General features: G+C 39.4%; 1 protein-coding gene across 1 annotated transcript in view; it reads right to left on the bottom strand.

Moving 5' to 3' along the window:
• Positions 1–346: 346 nt before the first annotated feature.
• LOC149563444 (uncharacterized) overlaps positions 347–16,530 on the bottom strand; it is a 115,450-nt gene continuing 99,266 nt past the window's right edge. The window contains exon 5 of the mRNA XM_089826703.1: positions 347–792. Within this exon, the coding sequence (XP_089682829.1) occupies positions 697–792 (96 nt within the window). The 3' untranslated portion in view covers positions 347–696. The remainder of the gene's footprint in view (positions 793–16,530) is intronic.

The raw sequence follows: 16,530 nt of genomic DNA, 5'->3' as shown, positions 1-16,530 counted from the left end.
AACCTAATTGGAAAATTCAAGGTAAATCAGTAGAGTCCTAGCTGGAGACATTACATATTAGGTTGAATGAATTTGTAAATGAATACATAATTAATTTATAGGAATAGGTGAATAACATTCCTTTTGAAGATAGGTTGAAATGAAAGTCAAACCAGGCAAATGCACAAGCATCATGGGGCCATTGACATTAATTATTTAATCATGGGCATGCGTCCATTTCTTTCTAAAATGAGAGTGTCAAAGAAAATATTGAACCATCTTATAAAACTAATGGAACAACAAAATGAAAAATATAACTATTCATACTTAAATAGAAAAAAGAAGGAAAAACTGTAAACGAATTCCAGAACCCACAAACTGTACCCAAAACTTAATTCAACAGTCAACAAAATGTGAACATGCAAATTCTTCCAGCAATATTTCTGAAAATTCGAAAACCTTGAATACAACAAGAGTGCCCAGATCAAAATATTGAACTTTCTTTTAATTAATCAAAAATTGAACTTCCGTAAGTACGCTAAGAAATGCATCCAGTACACTGATGGAAATCATGAAACAAGTAGAGCACAAAATCTGAGCCTGCCTGAGATATACACCCAATTTAGCTTCCATTGTGTGTGTGTTCCGCTGTTAATTCAGCCTGAGATTTTGAATGAGATATTAATCTCCATGAATATATTGTTCTATGCTCTAAATTTAATTGCCTTTTACTTTGGTAGTATTCATCCTGTGTTTCTTTTTTGTTGAATTTGTACCAAGGAAGAAAAGAAGGGCGCCAAAGAGTGCTAGATTCTGCACAACACCAAGTTTGAATAAATTTAAAATGGAAAAAGTAAGGACGCAGTGCAAATCCGTTTTATACTTTATACAATAAAAATAAATAAAGAATAAAACTAAAATCTACAGCAGTAAAGTAAATTTAGAACCTTTTCTTCAACACCTGAAACTACAATTGGTCAATAAAGCATTTTTTCTAATCATAAGGTTGTATAAACAGCATAAGAAACAAGTCTCTGTGTTTCATTATTTCATATAACTAAAGAACGTGCTTCACAAATAGTTCTTAGGCTGTTTAAGAAATATATATATGGAATAGGACTTCAAGCTAGATAATCATCATTAATTCTCCTTAAAGCTCAGCTATGTGGAACTTTTGATAAAGAGTAGAGAGGTGTTGTTGCCACATCTTTCCTGGGTAGTTACCTTGGGTGATAAGATGTTATTCTGGTCAGACTCGTGGAATAGTTTTTCTCCCCTTTCTTCATCTGATAAGCTTAATACAGCCTGGACTGTTCTGGAACCTTTGTGGGGCTCTAAAGTAAAAGACTCATTTGAATCTACTGATGGCTTTTCTAATGTGGTTTGGAAAGACTTTTCAGGGTTACCCATTCCTCGGATTGAGAAGACACAGCTTCTTAATGTTTTGAACCAAAGATCTTTATGTTGCAGTGATGACAGCGATAGGCTGATTTGGAGTAGAAGTAGGAGTGGTCAATACACAGTTAAGGTTGGATACCAATCTCTGATTGAAGGGCAAAATGCTGTTCATGAAAGGAAGTTTACGTTTTGTTGGCATGATGCTGTTCTTCCAAAGGCTGGAGCCTTTCTTTGGTTGACACTCCAGAATAGAATTCTCACTTGAGATAGTCTCCCTGGGTTGTGAACTGCTGATGGTTTCCTCTGTGTCTTGTGTGGTAAGGAGTGGGAGAACGCTACTCATCTTCTTCTCTCATGTGATTTTGCTCATGAGTGTTGGATGAGGGTCCTAGACAGACTTGGTTGGTATCTTCCTAACTTGCTATCCCAATTGCTGGTGGGCTGGCCTCTACCTCACAAGGGTTCATTTTTTGCTGAGATACAGAGAGTTGCTCCTTCATCTATTGTTTGGGGGATTTGGTGGGAAAGAAATAGAAGAATATTCAAGAAGGAAGCTTCTTCATTGGGTAGGGTCTATGAGCAAATTGAAAAATCTATTTCAGAAATGTCAATGTGTTTACTCTAAGGACTAAGAATCTGTCTTCTACATTCTCCTCCTCTGATTGCTTAATCCTCAATAGATGGTCGCAGATTTATACTCCTTTTAAGGGCATGATGGTTGGTAATAAACCTAAGGATGAGATTCAGAAACAAGTTAAATGGGAAGCCCCTTCTTCCCCTTTTTGCAAGTTTAATTTTGATTGTGCATCTAAAGGGAAACCAGGCAGATCAGGTGGCGGTTGTGTCCGTAGGGATCATCATGGCCATATTTTAAAACATTTGTCATCCAAGTTTCTGGACGAGACTATAATCTAGCTGAGGTGAGAGCTCTCATGAATGGTGTAAAACTAGCATTATCTTTGGGGATTTGGAAACTACATATTGAAGGTGACTCCCAGATTGTTACTTCAGCATTGTCCCCAAAGAAAGTTGTTAACTGGGATAGTTTTGGAAGCTTTTGTCGAGGTTTCAGGTGTCCAAACTCAGTCATTGTTTCAGAAAAGCCAACCAATTTGCTGATTTTTTAGCCAATTTGGGGGCAACTATGGAGTTTGGCTCCAATTTATTTGACAACGATAATCTATGTTGTTTAAGGGTTGTCACCTCTCAGCTAAATTGGTTGACGAGCTCACAGCTTCAATGTTATGACATCCTCTTCAGGCTGGGTTGGTAAAGAGTCTTTTGGTGAGGTGGATGGGTGGGGTCATTTGTAGTCTTGGTTGCCGTTTTGTCTGTTTGGTGGTGGTAGGTCTCATTATTTTCACAATGAGGTATTTTCCTACACAGGTTCATGTGGTAGTAGGTACTGTATGGAGACATATTTCAGTTGTAACTGAGCAAAGATAGAAGGTTTTTTACTGTTTCTTTCCTCCTTGAGCTCTTGAACCAGTTTTAGTTATTAATAAAATTTGTATGGTGGCTTGCCACATTTACCTCAAAAAAGAAAATCATTAATTCTTCTATACAATATAGGAATATTAGTAATAGCAAATAGTCTTACATTCATTAGCAGTCACAATATAGTTCATATTTCCAATTTTTACTTACAAAGATATATAGAATTTTCAGTTCATAATTGACACTTTAATAGCATTAACTCTTGAGACAATAATCTTTACAATCCCAAGACACAGTAAATAAATCATCACATAAGAATCACTTTGAAATTCTTCCATGACTTTCTATGGTCCAAATGTCAATTATTGAAGAATTTTAACAACTTGCCCATCAAGTCTGCACTCAACCATTCAAATTTCTTACTGTAGTCTGACCATCAAAAGTAAAACTTTGGAGGGCTGAATAGCTTTGAAACCCCAAGCTTTACTGACATCGCTTTTTGAACCATCCAAAAACATCTTCTGCCACTCTGGCAGCTAGGCATTTTTCACAATCTGTGCGGATCACCAAATGGATGTTTCTCTCAAATTTATGAAGATAAGTTATCAATACAGCTTTGGCAGAATACTCATTCAAAATCAGTTACTACGTCTATATTGAAACAACTAAAGTTCTAGAAATGACCAAACGCTATTTCAAGGTGCTTGAGGAAAACAGTTGACAATAGCAAAAATACACAAAATTTGAATAGAGACAAAAGTTTGGGCTAAAGCTAAGTTATGAGTCCTGACGCTGGTTCAGGTTTTAGCTTGAGTGTTCAGTCAAAATTCTTGTTGGGCTTGGGTGTTTACCGTACAGGTAAAGAAGTCAACACATACAGACAATAATAGCAGAATAATATTCGCAATAGTAAGTGAATGATGATTTACAATGATCCCAGATAGGATATAAATACTACTCCCGAACCTTCTCGAAGGAGTCTGTCGGCCACAATTATTCTATCCGTTACAAACTATTTACCGCCGGACCGTCGGCTACAAAATACTGAAACACCGCCGGACCGTCGGCTACAGAATACAAAAACACCGCCGGATCGTCGGCTACAGAAACACCGCCGGACCGTCGGCTACAGGAACACCGTTGGCTACAGAATGCAAAATACTGCCGGAACCATCCAGTCGGCTAACACCATCCCCCCGAAAAGAAAAGTCGTCTCCTGACGACTGACAAAATATCTGAGACAAATTAACAAACAAAATACATTAACAGAGTGACTACAACAAGAGAAATCTGCTTTTGTCACATCACTTCCACATTCATCCCGTTACATCTGTAGCCTTTGCTAACACAATACTGTCTCCTCAAGCTGACCTTGATAGCCACCTGTGCTGCTTTCTTTGTTTTCAATTCCTCGGTACCCTAAGCCAAGTGTCGCTGCACTGCCTCCAACCGGATGATCAGCTCCTCCCGAGCTCTCTACGCATCCACCAAGACAGCCTCACAGCCAACACCTGCTCCCACTGCCTCTGGTACACAGAAAGCCCATGCCTGCAGCAACTTCAACTCTTCTCAACTGGTCAGAATCCCACGACTGATATCCGCCACGACTGGGGGTCCATGGATGCGTCCTCTTCCCTTTGGCATCATTTGTCACTCATTCTGAACAACTTGATTTTGTCGACGTTTTTTTTTTTTTTTTTTTTTTTGTAAGTAATTATTTTTATAGAAAAACCCCTCAGACCCATCTTCTACACAAACTCAACAATCTCTCCTCACTCCAACAATCTTTGGCTGAAACATTCCGGCAATGAGAAGCTCAATAAGTCTTTCAGCAATGAAAATAATCAAACACTAGAAGGCCAGTCGGAGTCTTTCCCCTACGCTATTCAAATGTCTTCCCTGCGAAGTTAGCTGGCAGCGAATTCTGTTCCATCCATGGCAGATATATTGGAGGAAGGTTACAAAACACGCAGCGAGCTTTTGTTTTACAACCCCGCGGACAGGACAATCACTCGCGGAGAGTTTTTTTCAACCCCGCAGACTGCTTTCGCAGACAGGACAATCACCCGCGGACTGCATAAAAATCATCAACAACGAAAGGAAAAGAAAAAAAAAAAGTTTAAACTCCGCGGCTATTGATTCGGAGGTTCAAGTGCGCAGGATTTGTTTGTTTTCTATCCACGGGACTTTTTCTTACCCGCGGACAGACTTTGCCCGCGAGGATTTTTTTCCACCCGCGGACAGACTCTGCCCGCGGGGCTTCTTCTTACCCGCGGACAGACTGCCCGCGGGGCAAATTTTTTGATTTTTTTTTGACTTTTTTTTTTTTTTTTTGAAATTTTTTTTTCAAATAACAAGGGTACCTGGGGCACCTTTGGACGCCGCCGCCGCCAAAGAGTGTTGTACTGACGACGAAGGAGGATGCAATGACGGCGAGAACTTCCTTGCACAATATGGTTTTAGCTTGGATTCGTTAACTGACTGAGCCATCTCCTGTCCGTCCAAGGTCGCCAGTTTGATTGCTTCATTGTCGCTGACCTTCCAAATCTGATATGGTCCACCCCATCTGCCCTTAAACTTTTCCACTTTGATTTCATTCTGATCGTCGTACGGCTTACGTTTATTCTGTGTCACCCCCGTCGCCCACGGTGCCTGCAGTCGTCGCGCAACTAGATTATTTCTTTGCTGTCGGTGCCCTTCCACTAATTTTATGCTGCAGTGTAACCTTTTCTTTCCGCGCGGTCCCTTCACCATGTACGGGACAGTGGGATCTTTCGTTTTTCTGTGTTCAGACTGTATGTTCTTCCCCTCAGCTTCAGCCATGGCAGCTTTTCCTTCTTCCGCTTCCCTGCATTCCTCCAGACATTCGTTTTTCTCCTTTTTCTCATCTTCGTCGACCGTTAACATATTGCTACTCGGAAAGAGTTCGTAGTCTTCTATCTGCCAATGGTAAAGGCCATTCACTGAATCCAAGTCGTCGTCATTCGATCCTCCGTCAAGTCTCAATACTCCTCCGTCATCCGGTTCCATTCTCCTCTGTCCTTCGTCATCACTTTTGCCTTCACTGTCAACATCTGACAATGCTGCCTCCTCGCCGACCATTTGCGTATGCAGGTCAATTATGAATCTTTTGCCTCCGCGCTCCATTGATAGGGTATTGCGTTTCCAATCATGTTGTACTTTTGCTTGCACCAACCAATCCCGTCCCAGAATAGCATCATAGCCTTTTCTTTTTAATGGAATGACCACAAAATCCAATAAAAATGGTTGCGTACCAATTGTTACCGGTTGCGCTTTCAGAATTCCCAACGGTTTGATTCTATGTTGGTCTGCCGTGAGCAACTGAAATGCAGGTGGCCACAGCGTCGGCTTTCCCAACGTCTTCCAAGTATCCTCCGGCAAGACATTCACGCCGGACCCTCCGTCAACAATTGTCTCTGTCAAAACATTTCCCAAAATCCCCATCTCGACGACCACTGGATGTCGTCCGGAGGTGAGTGCCAACAGCATTGGGTCTGTTGCCGTCGCTTCCCTACTGTCCATTCCTATGTCCTCCGTTGCTTTTGGAAACGGTGTATGATTCAGAATGGCCGTCCGTATCTGGGCATTGTGAGAAGGAGGTCACTTATCTTGACCGGTATCTCCGTTTGTAAGATCTGTCGTACAATGTTTTGTTCTGCAAAGTTCCTTGCCAAGGTGCCGGTGATATCCTTCAACTGAGATGTCCCCGCCGACGATGCCTTTGCAATGTCCGCCTGTGCTTCCCCCACTTTTCTCTTTTCCTCCGCTTGCCTCCGTGTAATTGCCAAAACCTCCTCTACATCCGTGCCAACAGTGATCAAGTTTACTCCAGCCTTTGGACACTTGGAATATTCGTGATCGTCGGGTCCGCACCATCTGCATAATAATTTCGGTGTATTTGCCGCTGTACAATCCCACGCAAAATGACCCCACAAATCACATGCTCGGCATTGAACGATCGGCCGTCCGTTTGCATCATACTGAGTTCGACTTCGGCTCCCATTATTATTGTTATTATTTTGCCCTCTATTATTATTCCTGTATCCTCCAGATGTAGCACCGACAGTATTCGCGTTTCCGCTACTACCCGACGGGGAAGCCTCCTGTGTGAGAAAAACCTGTGGAGATCCTCTTGTCTTCATGTTAAAGGGGCAGTCCTTTGTCGAGTGTCCCATGATCTGACAGATGTCACAGAATTGGTTTTTCGGACACAATCCTTTAGTATGACCGTCGGTCTTACATTCCGTGCACCACAATTCATTACCTTTGGGCTCTTTTTGCATATTTTTAAATTCCTTCATCATTCGAACCATATCCTTCTGTAAGGCACGAACCTTTTTGTTACTACCTTCGTCATCGCTGCTATCATCCTGAGCGGATTCATCATCATCAGAGTCAGAGGAGCTGGTTTTCTTCTTCTTTGTCTTCTGTGCACTTTCAAAGTCGAGGGCTCTATTGTAAGCATCGGCATATGATGACGGTGGCACAATTTTCATTTTCCTCCGTAGTTTCGAGCGTAGGCCGTCCACAAACCACCTTTTCTGCAATCCGTCCGCTGGCTTGCTTTCCATTTTGTTTACTAAGTCTTTTAATCTCCTGGCATAGACGCGGACAGTTTCGTGCTTCCCTTGCTTGGTATTGAAAATTTCCGCTACGATTTCATTATCATCCCGTAAGAGTTTAAATTCCGCCAAGAACTCCTTTTTAATGTTATCCCATGTATCCAGCTTCTGCGGATCCATATCCGAAAACCAATCAATCGCGACACCCCGTAGGGTTGCCGGAAATTGCCTGGCCCATTCGTCGACATCTGTGATTCCATTTGCCCGCCAGATCGTCTCACATGTCTTACAATGTCGGAGGGGGTCGGCTGTACCATCGCCTTCAAATTTCGGTAATTTTTCTTTGGGTCCCACCATAACTCTGGAGGTCTGCACTCCTACAGTGGTCGGCACTCCCACACCGGCAGTTTGCACTCCCACACCGGAGGTGTCGACAGTTGCAACTCTTGGTGAAGACGGAGGATCCTCCGAAATTGTTTCCCGCGGAAGTCTATCCTGGACGAAGAGGTCACTCCACGCTCGTGCTCCGTCGGCACCGCGAGCCGTGCGAGTTGATGCTCTCCCGTTTGAATTTTCTTCCCTCGGCGAACACAAATTCAAGAACTCCTCCCGTGCTTCTTCCACCAATTCCACCCGCTGTCGAGTCTCCTCCAACAATTCCTCCGCACTTCGGTTTCCGTCGGCAATCTTTTGGAATCTCCGTCGGCGTTCGGCTTGCTGTGCCAAAATTAAATTCTCTTGCGCAGTACGGATTCCATCTTTTCCCTTCACCTTATTCCGATCCTTGTTAAGCTGATTTGGCATTAATCTTCATGCCTCCCACCTTCCAGATTCATAAGGCAACGGCGCCAAATGTTTACCGTACAGGTAAAGTAAATGAACGCATATAGAAAGTAACAGCAGAACAGTAGCATAATATTCGCAATAGTAAGTGAATGATGATTTACAATGATCCCAGACGGGATATAAATACTACTCCCGAACCTTCCCGAAGGAGTCTGTCGGCCACAATTATTCTATCCGTTACAAACTATTTACCGCCGGACCGTCGGCTACGGAATACCGAAACACCGCCGGACCGTCGGCTACAGAATACAGAAACACCGCCGGACCGTCGGCTACAGGAACACCGTTGGCTACAGAATGCAAAGTACTGCCGGAACCATCCAGTCGGCTAACATTGGGTTTGTTTTGGGTTCATCCATACAAAAACATATAAAAATCAGAAATATATACATATTTGCAGAAGTAAGTTCAAAATACACCACACAGTATATCATATATTATATAGTATACAAAACCACCATAAAAATTTTAAAAATATTACAATGTCAATTGGTCAAAACTCTGGGGCTAGGAGCCTAGCTCAATTTGCAAGAGGTTCTTATGGTAAAGCATGAGGACTAGTTCCCCCCCAACAGATGTGCTACTCAGGGGTGTGTCATGCTAGCGTCACCGGTCACATTAAAAGGTTTATCTGGCACAAAGCAGTTTATAGGGGGTGCTATACTTGATTCCTGCCGTCTCAAATAAAAAAGGTCAAAACTCCAATGATATGATATATATTAATACTATATATCAATAATAATGTCTAGTGTCATCTATCCTTGACCAAACATCATCTTATGTGTTTTTGAAAATATCATCATCATCATCCATATTAGACAAAGTAGGCACTAATGAATTAGAAAAACCATGATCAATGCCACTGGCACTGGCAATATTCCTAGCACTCTCATGCTTGCTAGTTGACTCATCTTAGACATCAAAATGGGAAGTCAAAGCATCCAAGTTAATATGCTTTGGCTTGATGTTTCCTTATTTCCCTTGTAGCCACTTTGTGTAAAGTGTCACAAGTTTGAATGCACATACACCTAGTTCTCTGCCTTTTTTGAGTTTAGTCAATTGCACTTAATTGAGTGGATAAAGGAGTATGTGCTCCAATTCCTCTCAAATTCAGATGAACTAGCAACCTATTGAAACAAAGTTAGGAGTTACAAAAAATTTAAAATTAAATTATAAAAGTGAAATATAAAATTAAAATTAAAATATACTTTTTTTTTGTAAAATTTCTAGTAAGATTTTGATTTCAAGAGGTTGTAGATCTATGAATAATTGGCCATGGAAGCACCACAAATTATGAGAGTCAAATTTGTATTTGTCCCAAAGAGCATCAACACTAAAGCGTACAAAATTCATGATCTCAATCTCACTGCATCCAACATGTTAGTGTTGATGTGTGTTTTGTGAAACTTGCCCACACAAAATAAAATACCAAGTATTCTATCTTTTCTTGAATAAGAAAACCTCAAATGCTAAACAATGTACAATTGAATAATCAATTAAGGTAATTCCAAGGTTCACACTACGAACTTGCAACTTTGTGTTTGATATAGCTCAATGAATTGATGTGATATGTTGGCTCCTACAAAGGGACTTATGCTATCATTCCTAGACTTAATCAGCTCTTTTCCCTCAAAGTGGCTAGAACGCGAATATTAAACTAATTCCCAAACGTCAAATAAAGATAAAATAACATGAGGAATCCCTAAGGACAATGATGATAATTGAAAAAATTTTGATCAATGAAATCCTTAATCAAGATTTGCTTTACCATGTGGAAACAACAGCAGAAAATTGATGTGATCTCCAAAGGTAATGAAAGATTTTTACATTGTAAGCATTCATCCAAATGCCCCACACTAGCGCAATCCAAATGAAATCAAACTAGTACTTAATGAGGTTCAAACTAACTATACACTGCAATTTGCAATCAACAAACTAAAAATGATATGAACCAAGGAGTTCATCAAGTATCTCCACATTCTCCATTAAAACCAATGAACTCCAACTAAAACTTGAGAAGTAGAAACCATGCAAAATATTGAAATAGTACACAAAGATCCACCATATCTTCAATGAATATTGTATGCTAATTTCGACATAGTCTTGGCAACAACTTTTATCTTCTACTACTACTTCTATCACTATTCCCCTTACAGATGAGAAAATCAAGCCTTTTATACAACTCAAAATTACAAATGAAGGGCCCAAATTAATTCTAAATCAATGGCCAAGATAATTCAATGAAATCCTAATTGGCATAGTTATAACTACCACTTGTATACATTTAGTATCATCAAATGAGGAGATTACAAATCTTAAGTACATATCCTATCAAGGATGAACCAATGATAAAATTGATTGTAGTATTACATTGAAATGCCTTCCACGTATCCCCTTGTGAATGAGTTGTATTAGACAAATATGGACATGTCAACTTGGGATGACTTGATTAGTTGAAGATGATTCTATGCCACTTGAGCTTTGCATTGTTTTCAAAGTTTTCCTTTGATCATCTTTGTTTCAACTCCACTTCTTCATCTTCATAAAGAAGTCTCCTTGTCTCTAGCAATATCTTTTTACACTCAACATTATTCAACCTTCGATTCAATATGATAGTTCATATTCCCAAATTGTTTCATCTTCATCAATGTTCTTCTTCATCTTATAGACGACTTCATTGCTCTTCGAATTCTTCATCAACTTCTTGATTGTGTTCTCCTTGGATATTTTCATGTCTTGACCTTCTTGTAGCAATCGAGAAATCCTCATGTTCATCTTGGATTTCCAAGGGAAATCCAAGGTTAATGTTGCATCCCAATTTGTAGAGATATCCAATTCTTGAATGCCTTTATTTCCATTATTTTCCCTTACACTTCATTTCACCTTTCACTATCATCTCCCTTTTCAATATCCTTGGATCATTTATGATATTCTTGGCCTTCACGCCCTTTGTTCTTCTTGTCATTGTAGAATCCTCCATTTGCAATGTTGACTCTTCTCCACTCATTTCCTAGTATGACTTGACTTCTTCATGTTGTTGGAGTATCTTCTTCCTTGTCCACCATCATCTTCCATGTAATCATTTCTGCAAAAGAGAGACAAAACATCGTGGGTTATGATTGTAAATGAAAACCCTTATGTTAACTTTGAAACTCTTAAATGAAATACACAATATTTATGATAAAACATCAAAGCTCACTTTCTATTATCCTTAATTCATTTATCATGCTTCAAAAGACTGCAACGTCAATGATTCACACAAAATGATTTTATGAATCCTCTCATATCTGTAAATGACATCTTCCATAACTTGGAATTCTGAAGTTTTGGATCTGTGAATGCATAAATATGTTCACATCTTTATGTAAATCGTCATCTTTGGCCTTTTCTTTTCAAAATGACCTTGCCTTTTCCTCGCAATATCGACATCATCATCCTCTCATCAAATGATCTTTCTTGTCTTCTCTGATGTAACCTGAATTTCTTGTTTAAATTCACCTTCCTCTCTTCTCTGATTTGATTGGAATTGCATTACATAGGATTTAAAAGATTACGTTTTGATCCTCATTATGTCTGGCATTTCCCTTATAAATTGCAAATTCAATTAATGCAGCTGACCTTCTAAGAATAATTCACAGTTCACTTTCATGTTGTCCCTCCTCCTCCCCTTCTATGTTTTGCATTTTCTCTCATTACCTAAGGCGAAAATCCAACCCTCAGCAGAATTGCCTGGGCGGAGATCAAAGGTTTAGCCAGATAATTTGAGCGAGATTTACCATTTTAGCTGGAAAATGAGGTCAGGTTTTGCATGTTTAGGTGGAAATTTGAATACCAGATGGGCACAAATTAGGATTTCAGTTGGAAATGAGGACAGAGATGTCAAGATTAGCTGGAAATGAGGGCACGGATGTCAAGATTAGCTGGAAATGCAATTTACTTGGGTGGAAATGATGTCACTAAGAACAAGTTTGATCAGAATCCTTAAGTTGATAAGGATTTTATAACTCTTGAACTTTGCTTGAAATGTTGTTCTGATTTTGCAATTTCTCTACCTTGATTCACCTCCGTCTATGCCCCTAATTTGTATTTTTCTACCTTTTCTTGCTTTTGAATTCGAATGCATTTTATTGTTTGTGATGATCTATATAGTGCTCCACTAGGAACTTGTAACTTGTCTTGATGACAGCCAACCCTCTTAAGCCTTGATTTTCATTTTGAACGTGTATTATTCTCCCATCAAGTCGGCCATCCTCTTTAATTTGTATTTTATTTCTCCTCTTGAGGGCAGAAATGCCCAGTATTCAAGGCCTAGGTGGATGTGAGTTATCCTTCTTAAGACATTGAATGGAAATACTGAGGAAAGTAGTCAATCACGATAAATATTACATATTCTGTAATATTAATCGGATTCGAACATAATGCTTCTGCCCATCAATTCATATACTTGGAGGGAATTGATATGCAGCAATTAGGCCTCTTCAATTGATTATAGCTATGGACAGATTTTCTGAGTGATCATGCAATCATTCAATACAACCACTCAGACTTATTTCAACTATGCAACTCCAACTTTAACATGTATAAATCCATATTGTTGAATCGCTCTGTACCACAGCATCTATAGACTGGTCCCTGCAATGTTCTAGCTATGAACTCGGCTCTTCCAATTCTCTTTGAACTGCGGTCTCCCCTTCAGATTACCAAATACAAAAATTGGCACTTTAAAGGGCACTGACTTAGATTGTTTGACAACCTCTGCTGATCTACTGTCTCTTCCCTAGCACTGTGAATGCTCTCTTGGTGTTGCTGTAGATAAACGGCTAAGTTGCCAATTTGGGTTTGGGGACGGATTCAAGTTTGTGCACACACGTGCGTGTGTATTAAAGAGCCAAGACGATGAGCCTGTAATCAGAGGGAGTTCACCTTATTAAGCTCTGAACCTGGAAATGCTATGTGGAATGCACTGGTGGTTTCGCGATACTAATGATATTACAAACTTAGCAGATAGTTTGGTAGGGATTTCATCCTACCTGTGAAAAGAGTCTCAGATTTGCATCTGAGATCCTTAAGTGCATTTGTTCAATCCAAACCTTTGACCTATATTTATACATGCATGCCCTTGAGTCAGCTCTGCCAGAATAATTAATTTAGCCACCTCCTAGTCTGCCCAGGTTGCTAATTATATTATTATATAATTGCCATCCAATAAAATTTAAAATACCTATTTAAACTCTCATCTCATGCCATCCAAGATTCCTATGCCCCCAAGTCAGTCCTTGGACATTTATTTAGTATTTAACTAATTCATTTATTTATTCAACTTTTTAAGGCTGGCCAACTCAGCCAAGAATTGGGATCATTAAAATCCTCCTGTCCTAGAGATTGCTTGTCCCAAGCAATCTGCACCTACATACCAACATTCAATGCCAGGATCCCATATCAACCTCAGAAACATGGTATTGGCTAAACAGAAAACTAAAACGTAAGTTTTATAAAGGCAATTATGGAAAAAATTAAAAAAACTTTCCCCTTGGTAACACTTACATTTTAGTTTGTTGTTTAGACGTCTCCCAGAACCACTGCTCTGCCACCTTGCTGAACAAATCTGAGATAAGCATCTATGTTCCAAGCTCCATCTCTAATCTTATCAATCTTGGAATCAAGAAGTGTGTGTTTCTCGACTCACCTCCAAATAATCAGAGTACGTAATCATGGAACCTTCTAGATAAACGTGTAGTTCTTTGTTGTGGCCCTTAACATCAAACAAACCAACCATGATAACATTGCAACTATTATTTCGCACTGTATCACTCCACTGCTGCATTCTGATGCAACCACCAATGCTGAATCCTGCAACTCTGTTATTTAGATTCATTTCCACCATCGAGCTGATTAATGGATTCCAAATCCTCACTCTCCCACCTAAGAGAAGTTAGGGATAGATGTCTCTTATCATGCTACTAATGCTCATTGTCCATCCAAAATCTGTACGAATTCCCAAGAATGTGAACAATGATCATTCTAAGTGCATAATCAGTCATGAAAGTGACTAAGGATGATATAAGTTCATCAATAAGCCAACCTCCAAGAGGAGATAGATGAAGTGATCCTCTCCAATTCCTCTAATCAGCACTTTTATTGAATCCACTTCCTCACCAATTCCTTTATTTGAAGCAACCTACTTTTGGAACTGGTATCTCCTTCAGGAAATCTATTTTGGAAAGATCAGAACTGTAAACCCCCATCCAACATTATCACAAACTTCATAAATGTAATGACCAAAGGAAAGTGTTTGACACCTCAATCTATGAAACTATCTGGAGTATATTCTAATTCCTGCATGTTATCAACACTGTCCTACATTCTCATGTAAGAATTATGACCTCTTTCCTAAGCAATATGACTAATGTGATCCCTTAATGCCGAACCAAACTTTGCATTAACAATGACAAGCATTTGGAAACACCCTGCATAATGATGTTCTTGTTGTATATCCTTTCACCGAAATGTACTTTCTACTTCACTCTGCTTCTCCCACAAAAAACTATGAGTAGCAAGATTCAACTGTTGTTCCTCCTAAGAAAAGTGCACATGTAAGTACAGTTGTTTTGCTGATTCTTTATCATTTGCCTTAAACTAAGGTCCAACGTCTGATTCATCTGTTGCTGTTAGCAATTGATTTGCAATGCCATAAAAAAGAGAATAGAACTCCATTAACCAAGTATAAACTAATTCCTACATGTTATCACCACAGTCCAACATTCTCATGCAAGGATTATGACCTTTTCCCTGAGCAATGTGACTAATGTGATCCCTTATTAAGTTATTGCCAAAACAAACTTTACATTAACAATGACAAGCATTTGGAAACACCCTGCATAATGATAATCTTGTTGTCTGTCCTTTCCCCAAAATGTACTTTCTACTTCAGTGTGCTTCTCCCACAAGAAACTATGAGTAGCAAGATTCAACTGTTGTTCCTCCAAAAGAAAGCTGCATGTAAATACAGTTGTTTTTCTATTTCTTTATCATTTGCCTTAAACCAAGGTGCAATGTCTGACCCATCTGTTGCTGTTCACAATGATTTGCAATGCCATAAAACAGAGAATAGAACTCCATTAACCATAAATTTTCTTTAAATATGGCATGCTCCTTGGAAATGGTTTTCTTTTCAGAATCTTCCAAATATGAAGTATCTAGTATTTCTGATTTTTTAACACTTCTACCCCATAGACTCAGGATCTGTTACAAGTGTGGTTGTCATTACACCAAAACATCGATCTGCCAATGCCAGATACAGCCACTAGGCTTCAAAATCTACAGGAGGTGATTAGTCCCATGTCACAAAACTCAAGGGGAGCACTGAGAATTTTGCCAACAATCTCCCCCCCTCAGCATTACTCAAGGGGATTTGAGTTTGTGACCAAGTTCTGATACCACTTGTTACAAGTATGGTTGCCATTGCACCAAAAGATTGACCTCTCAATACCCGATACAACTACTAGACTTATAGAATCCACATAAGACAATTAGTCCTTTGTCACGAACCCCAAGGGGAGCACTGACCATTTTGCAAATGGGATCATCCTTCCACTGCATTTGTAGCACCCTTCTTCCATTGTCATTCAAACACTTTACATTGCACTGCTCACTGTTCTCTCGAGCATGTTTTGCAAAACAAAATTCCAAGCCTTGTCCAAGGCCAGGCAGTTCTTTAAAGGTAAAAACATTCCACATTTCATTACTTGAGATACCTGCTCTCCTTGTTCTACATCTACTAAGGGTAAGAATATTCCATATTTTCATTACTTGAGATACCTGCTCTCCTTGAATTCTAATAGACTTGCACTTGTAAATTTCTGTACTTGTCTCTATTCGATCTCATATAGATTATATATACAAGTTTTAAGAGACACGTTGATGGATAGACATATCTCCACATATGTCGAGACATGTCACCCCACGGACATGTTTAATCCATAGTGTCGTCTCATAATCGGTGTCTTAACAAACCAATGGAGATCATTAGTACAATCAATGTAACTAAGCAGAGACCGATTCAAAATCAGAATAATTTGTACAGTCATCACACATCAGTGTGAACCAATTCCTAACTGTTGCAATTTTGTGTATTGATCATATTAAGGTGATACTCAATAATGATTATATCTGCTGCTCAATGATAATGGACGATATAAATATCGATTCTATGCAGATTTATCAATACAGATATATATACTTGCAAATAATAATGATAATCAGACTCTCATGAATGATAATTCACTTT

This window comes from Cupressus sempervirens, chromosome 4 (assembly GCF_028749045.1).
Source record: "Cupressus sempervirens isolate cs-2001-9-10 chromosome 4, ASM2874904v1, whole genome shotgun sequence".
Lineage (NCBI taxonomy): Eukaryota > Viridiplantae > Streptophyta > Pinopsida > Cupressales > Cupressaceae > Cupressus > Cupressus sempervirens.
This window is presented reverse-complemented; position numbering and strand designations above follow the sequence as displayed.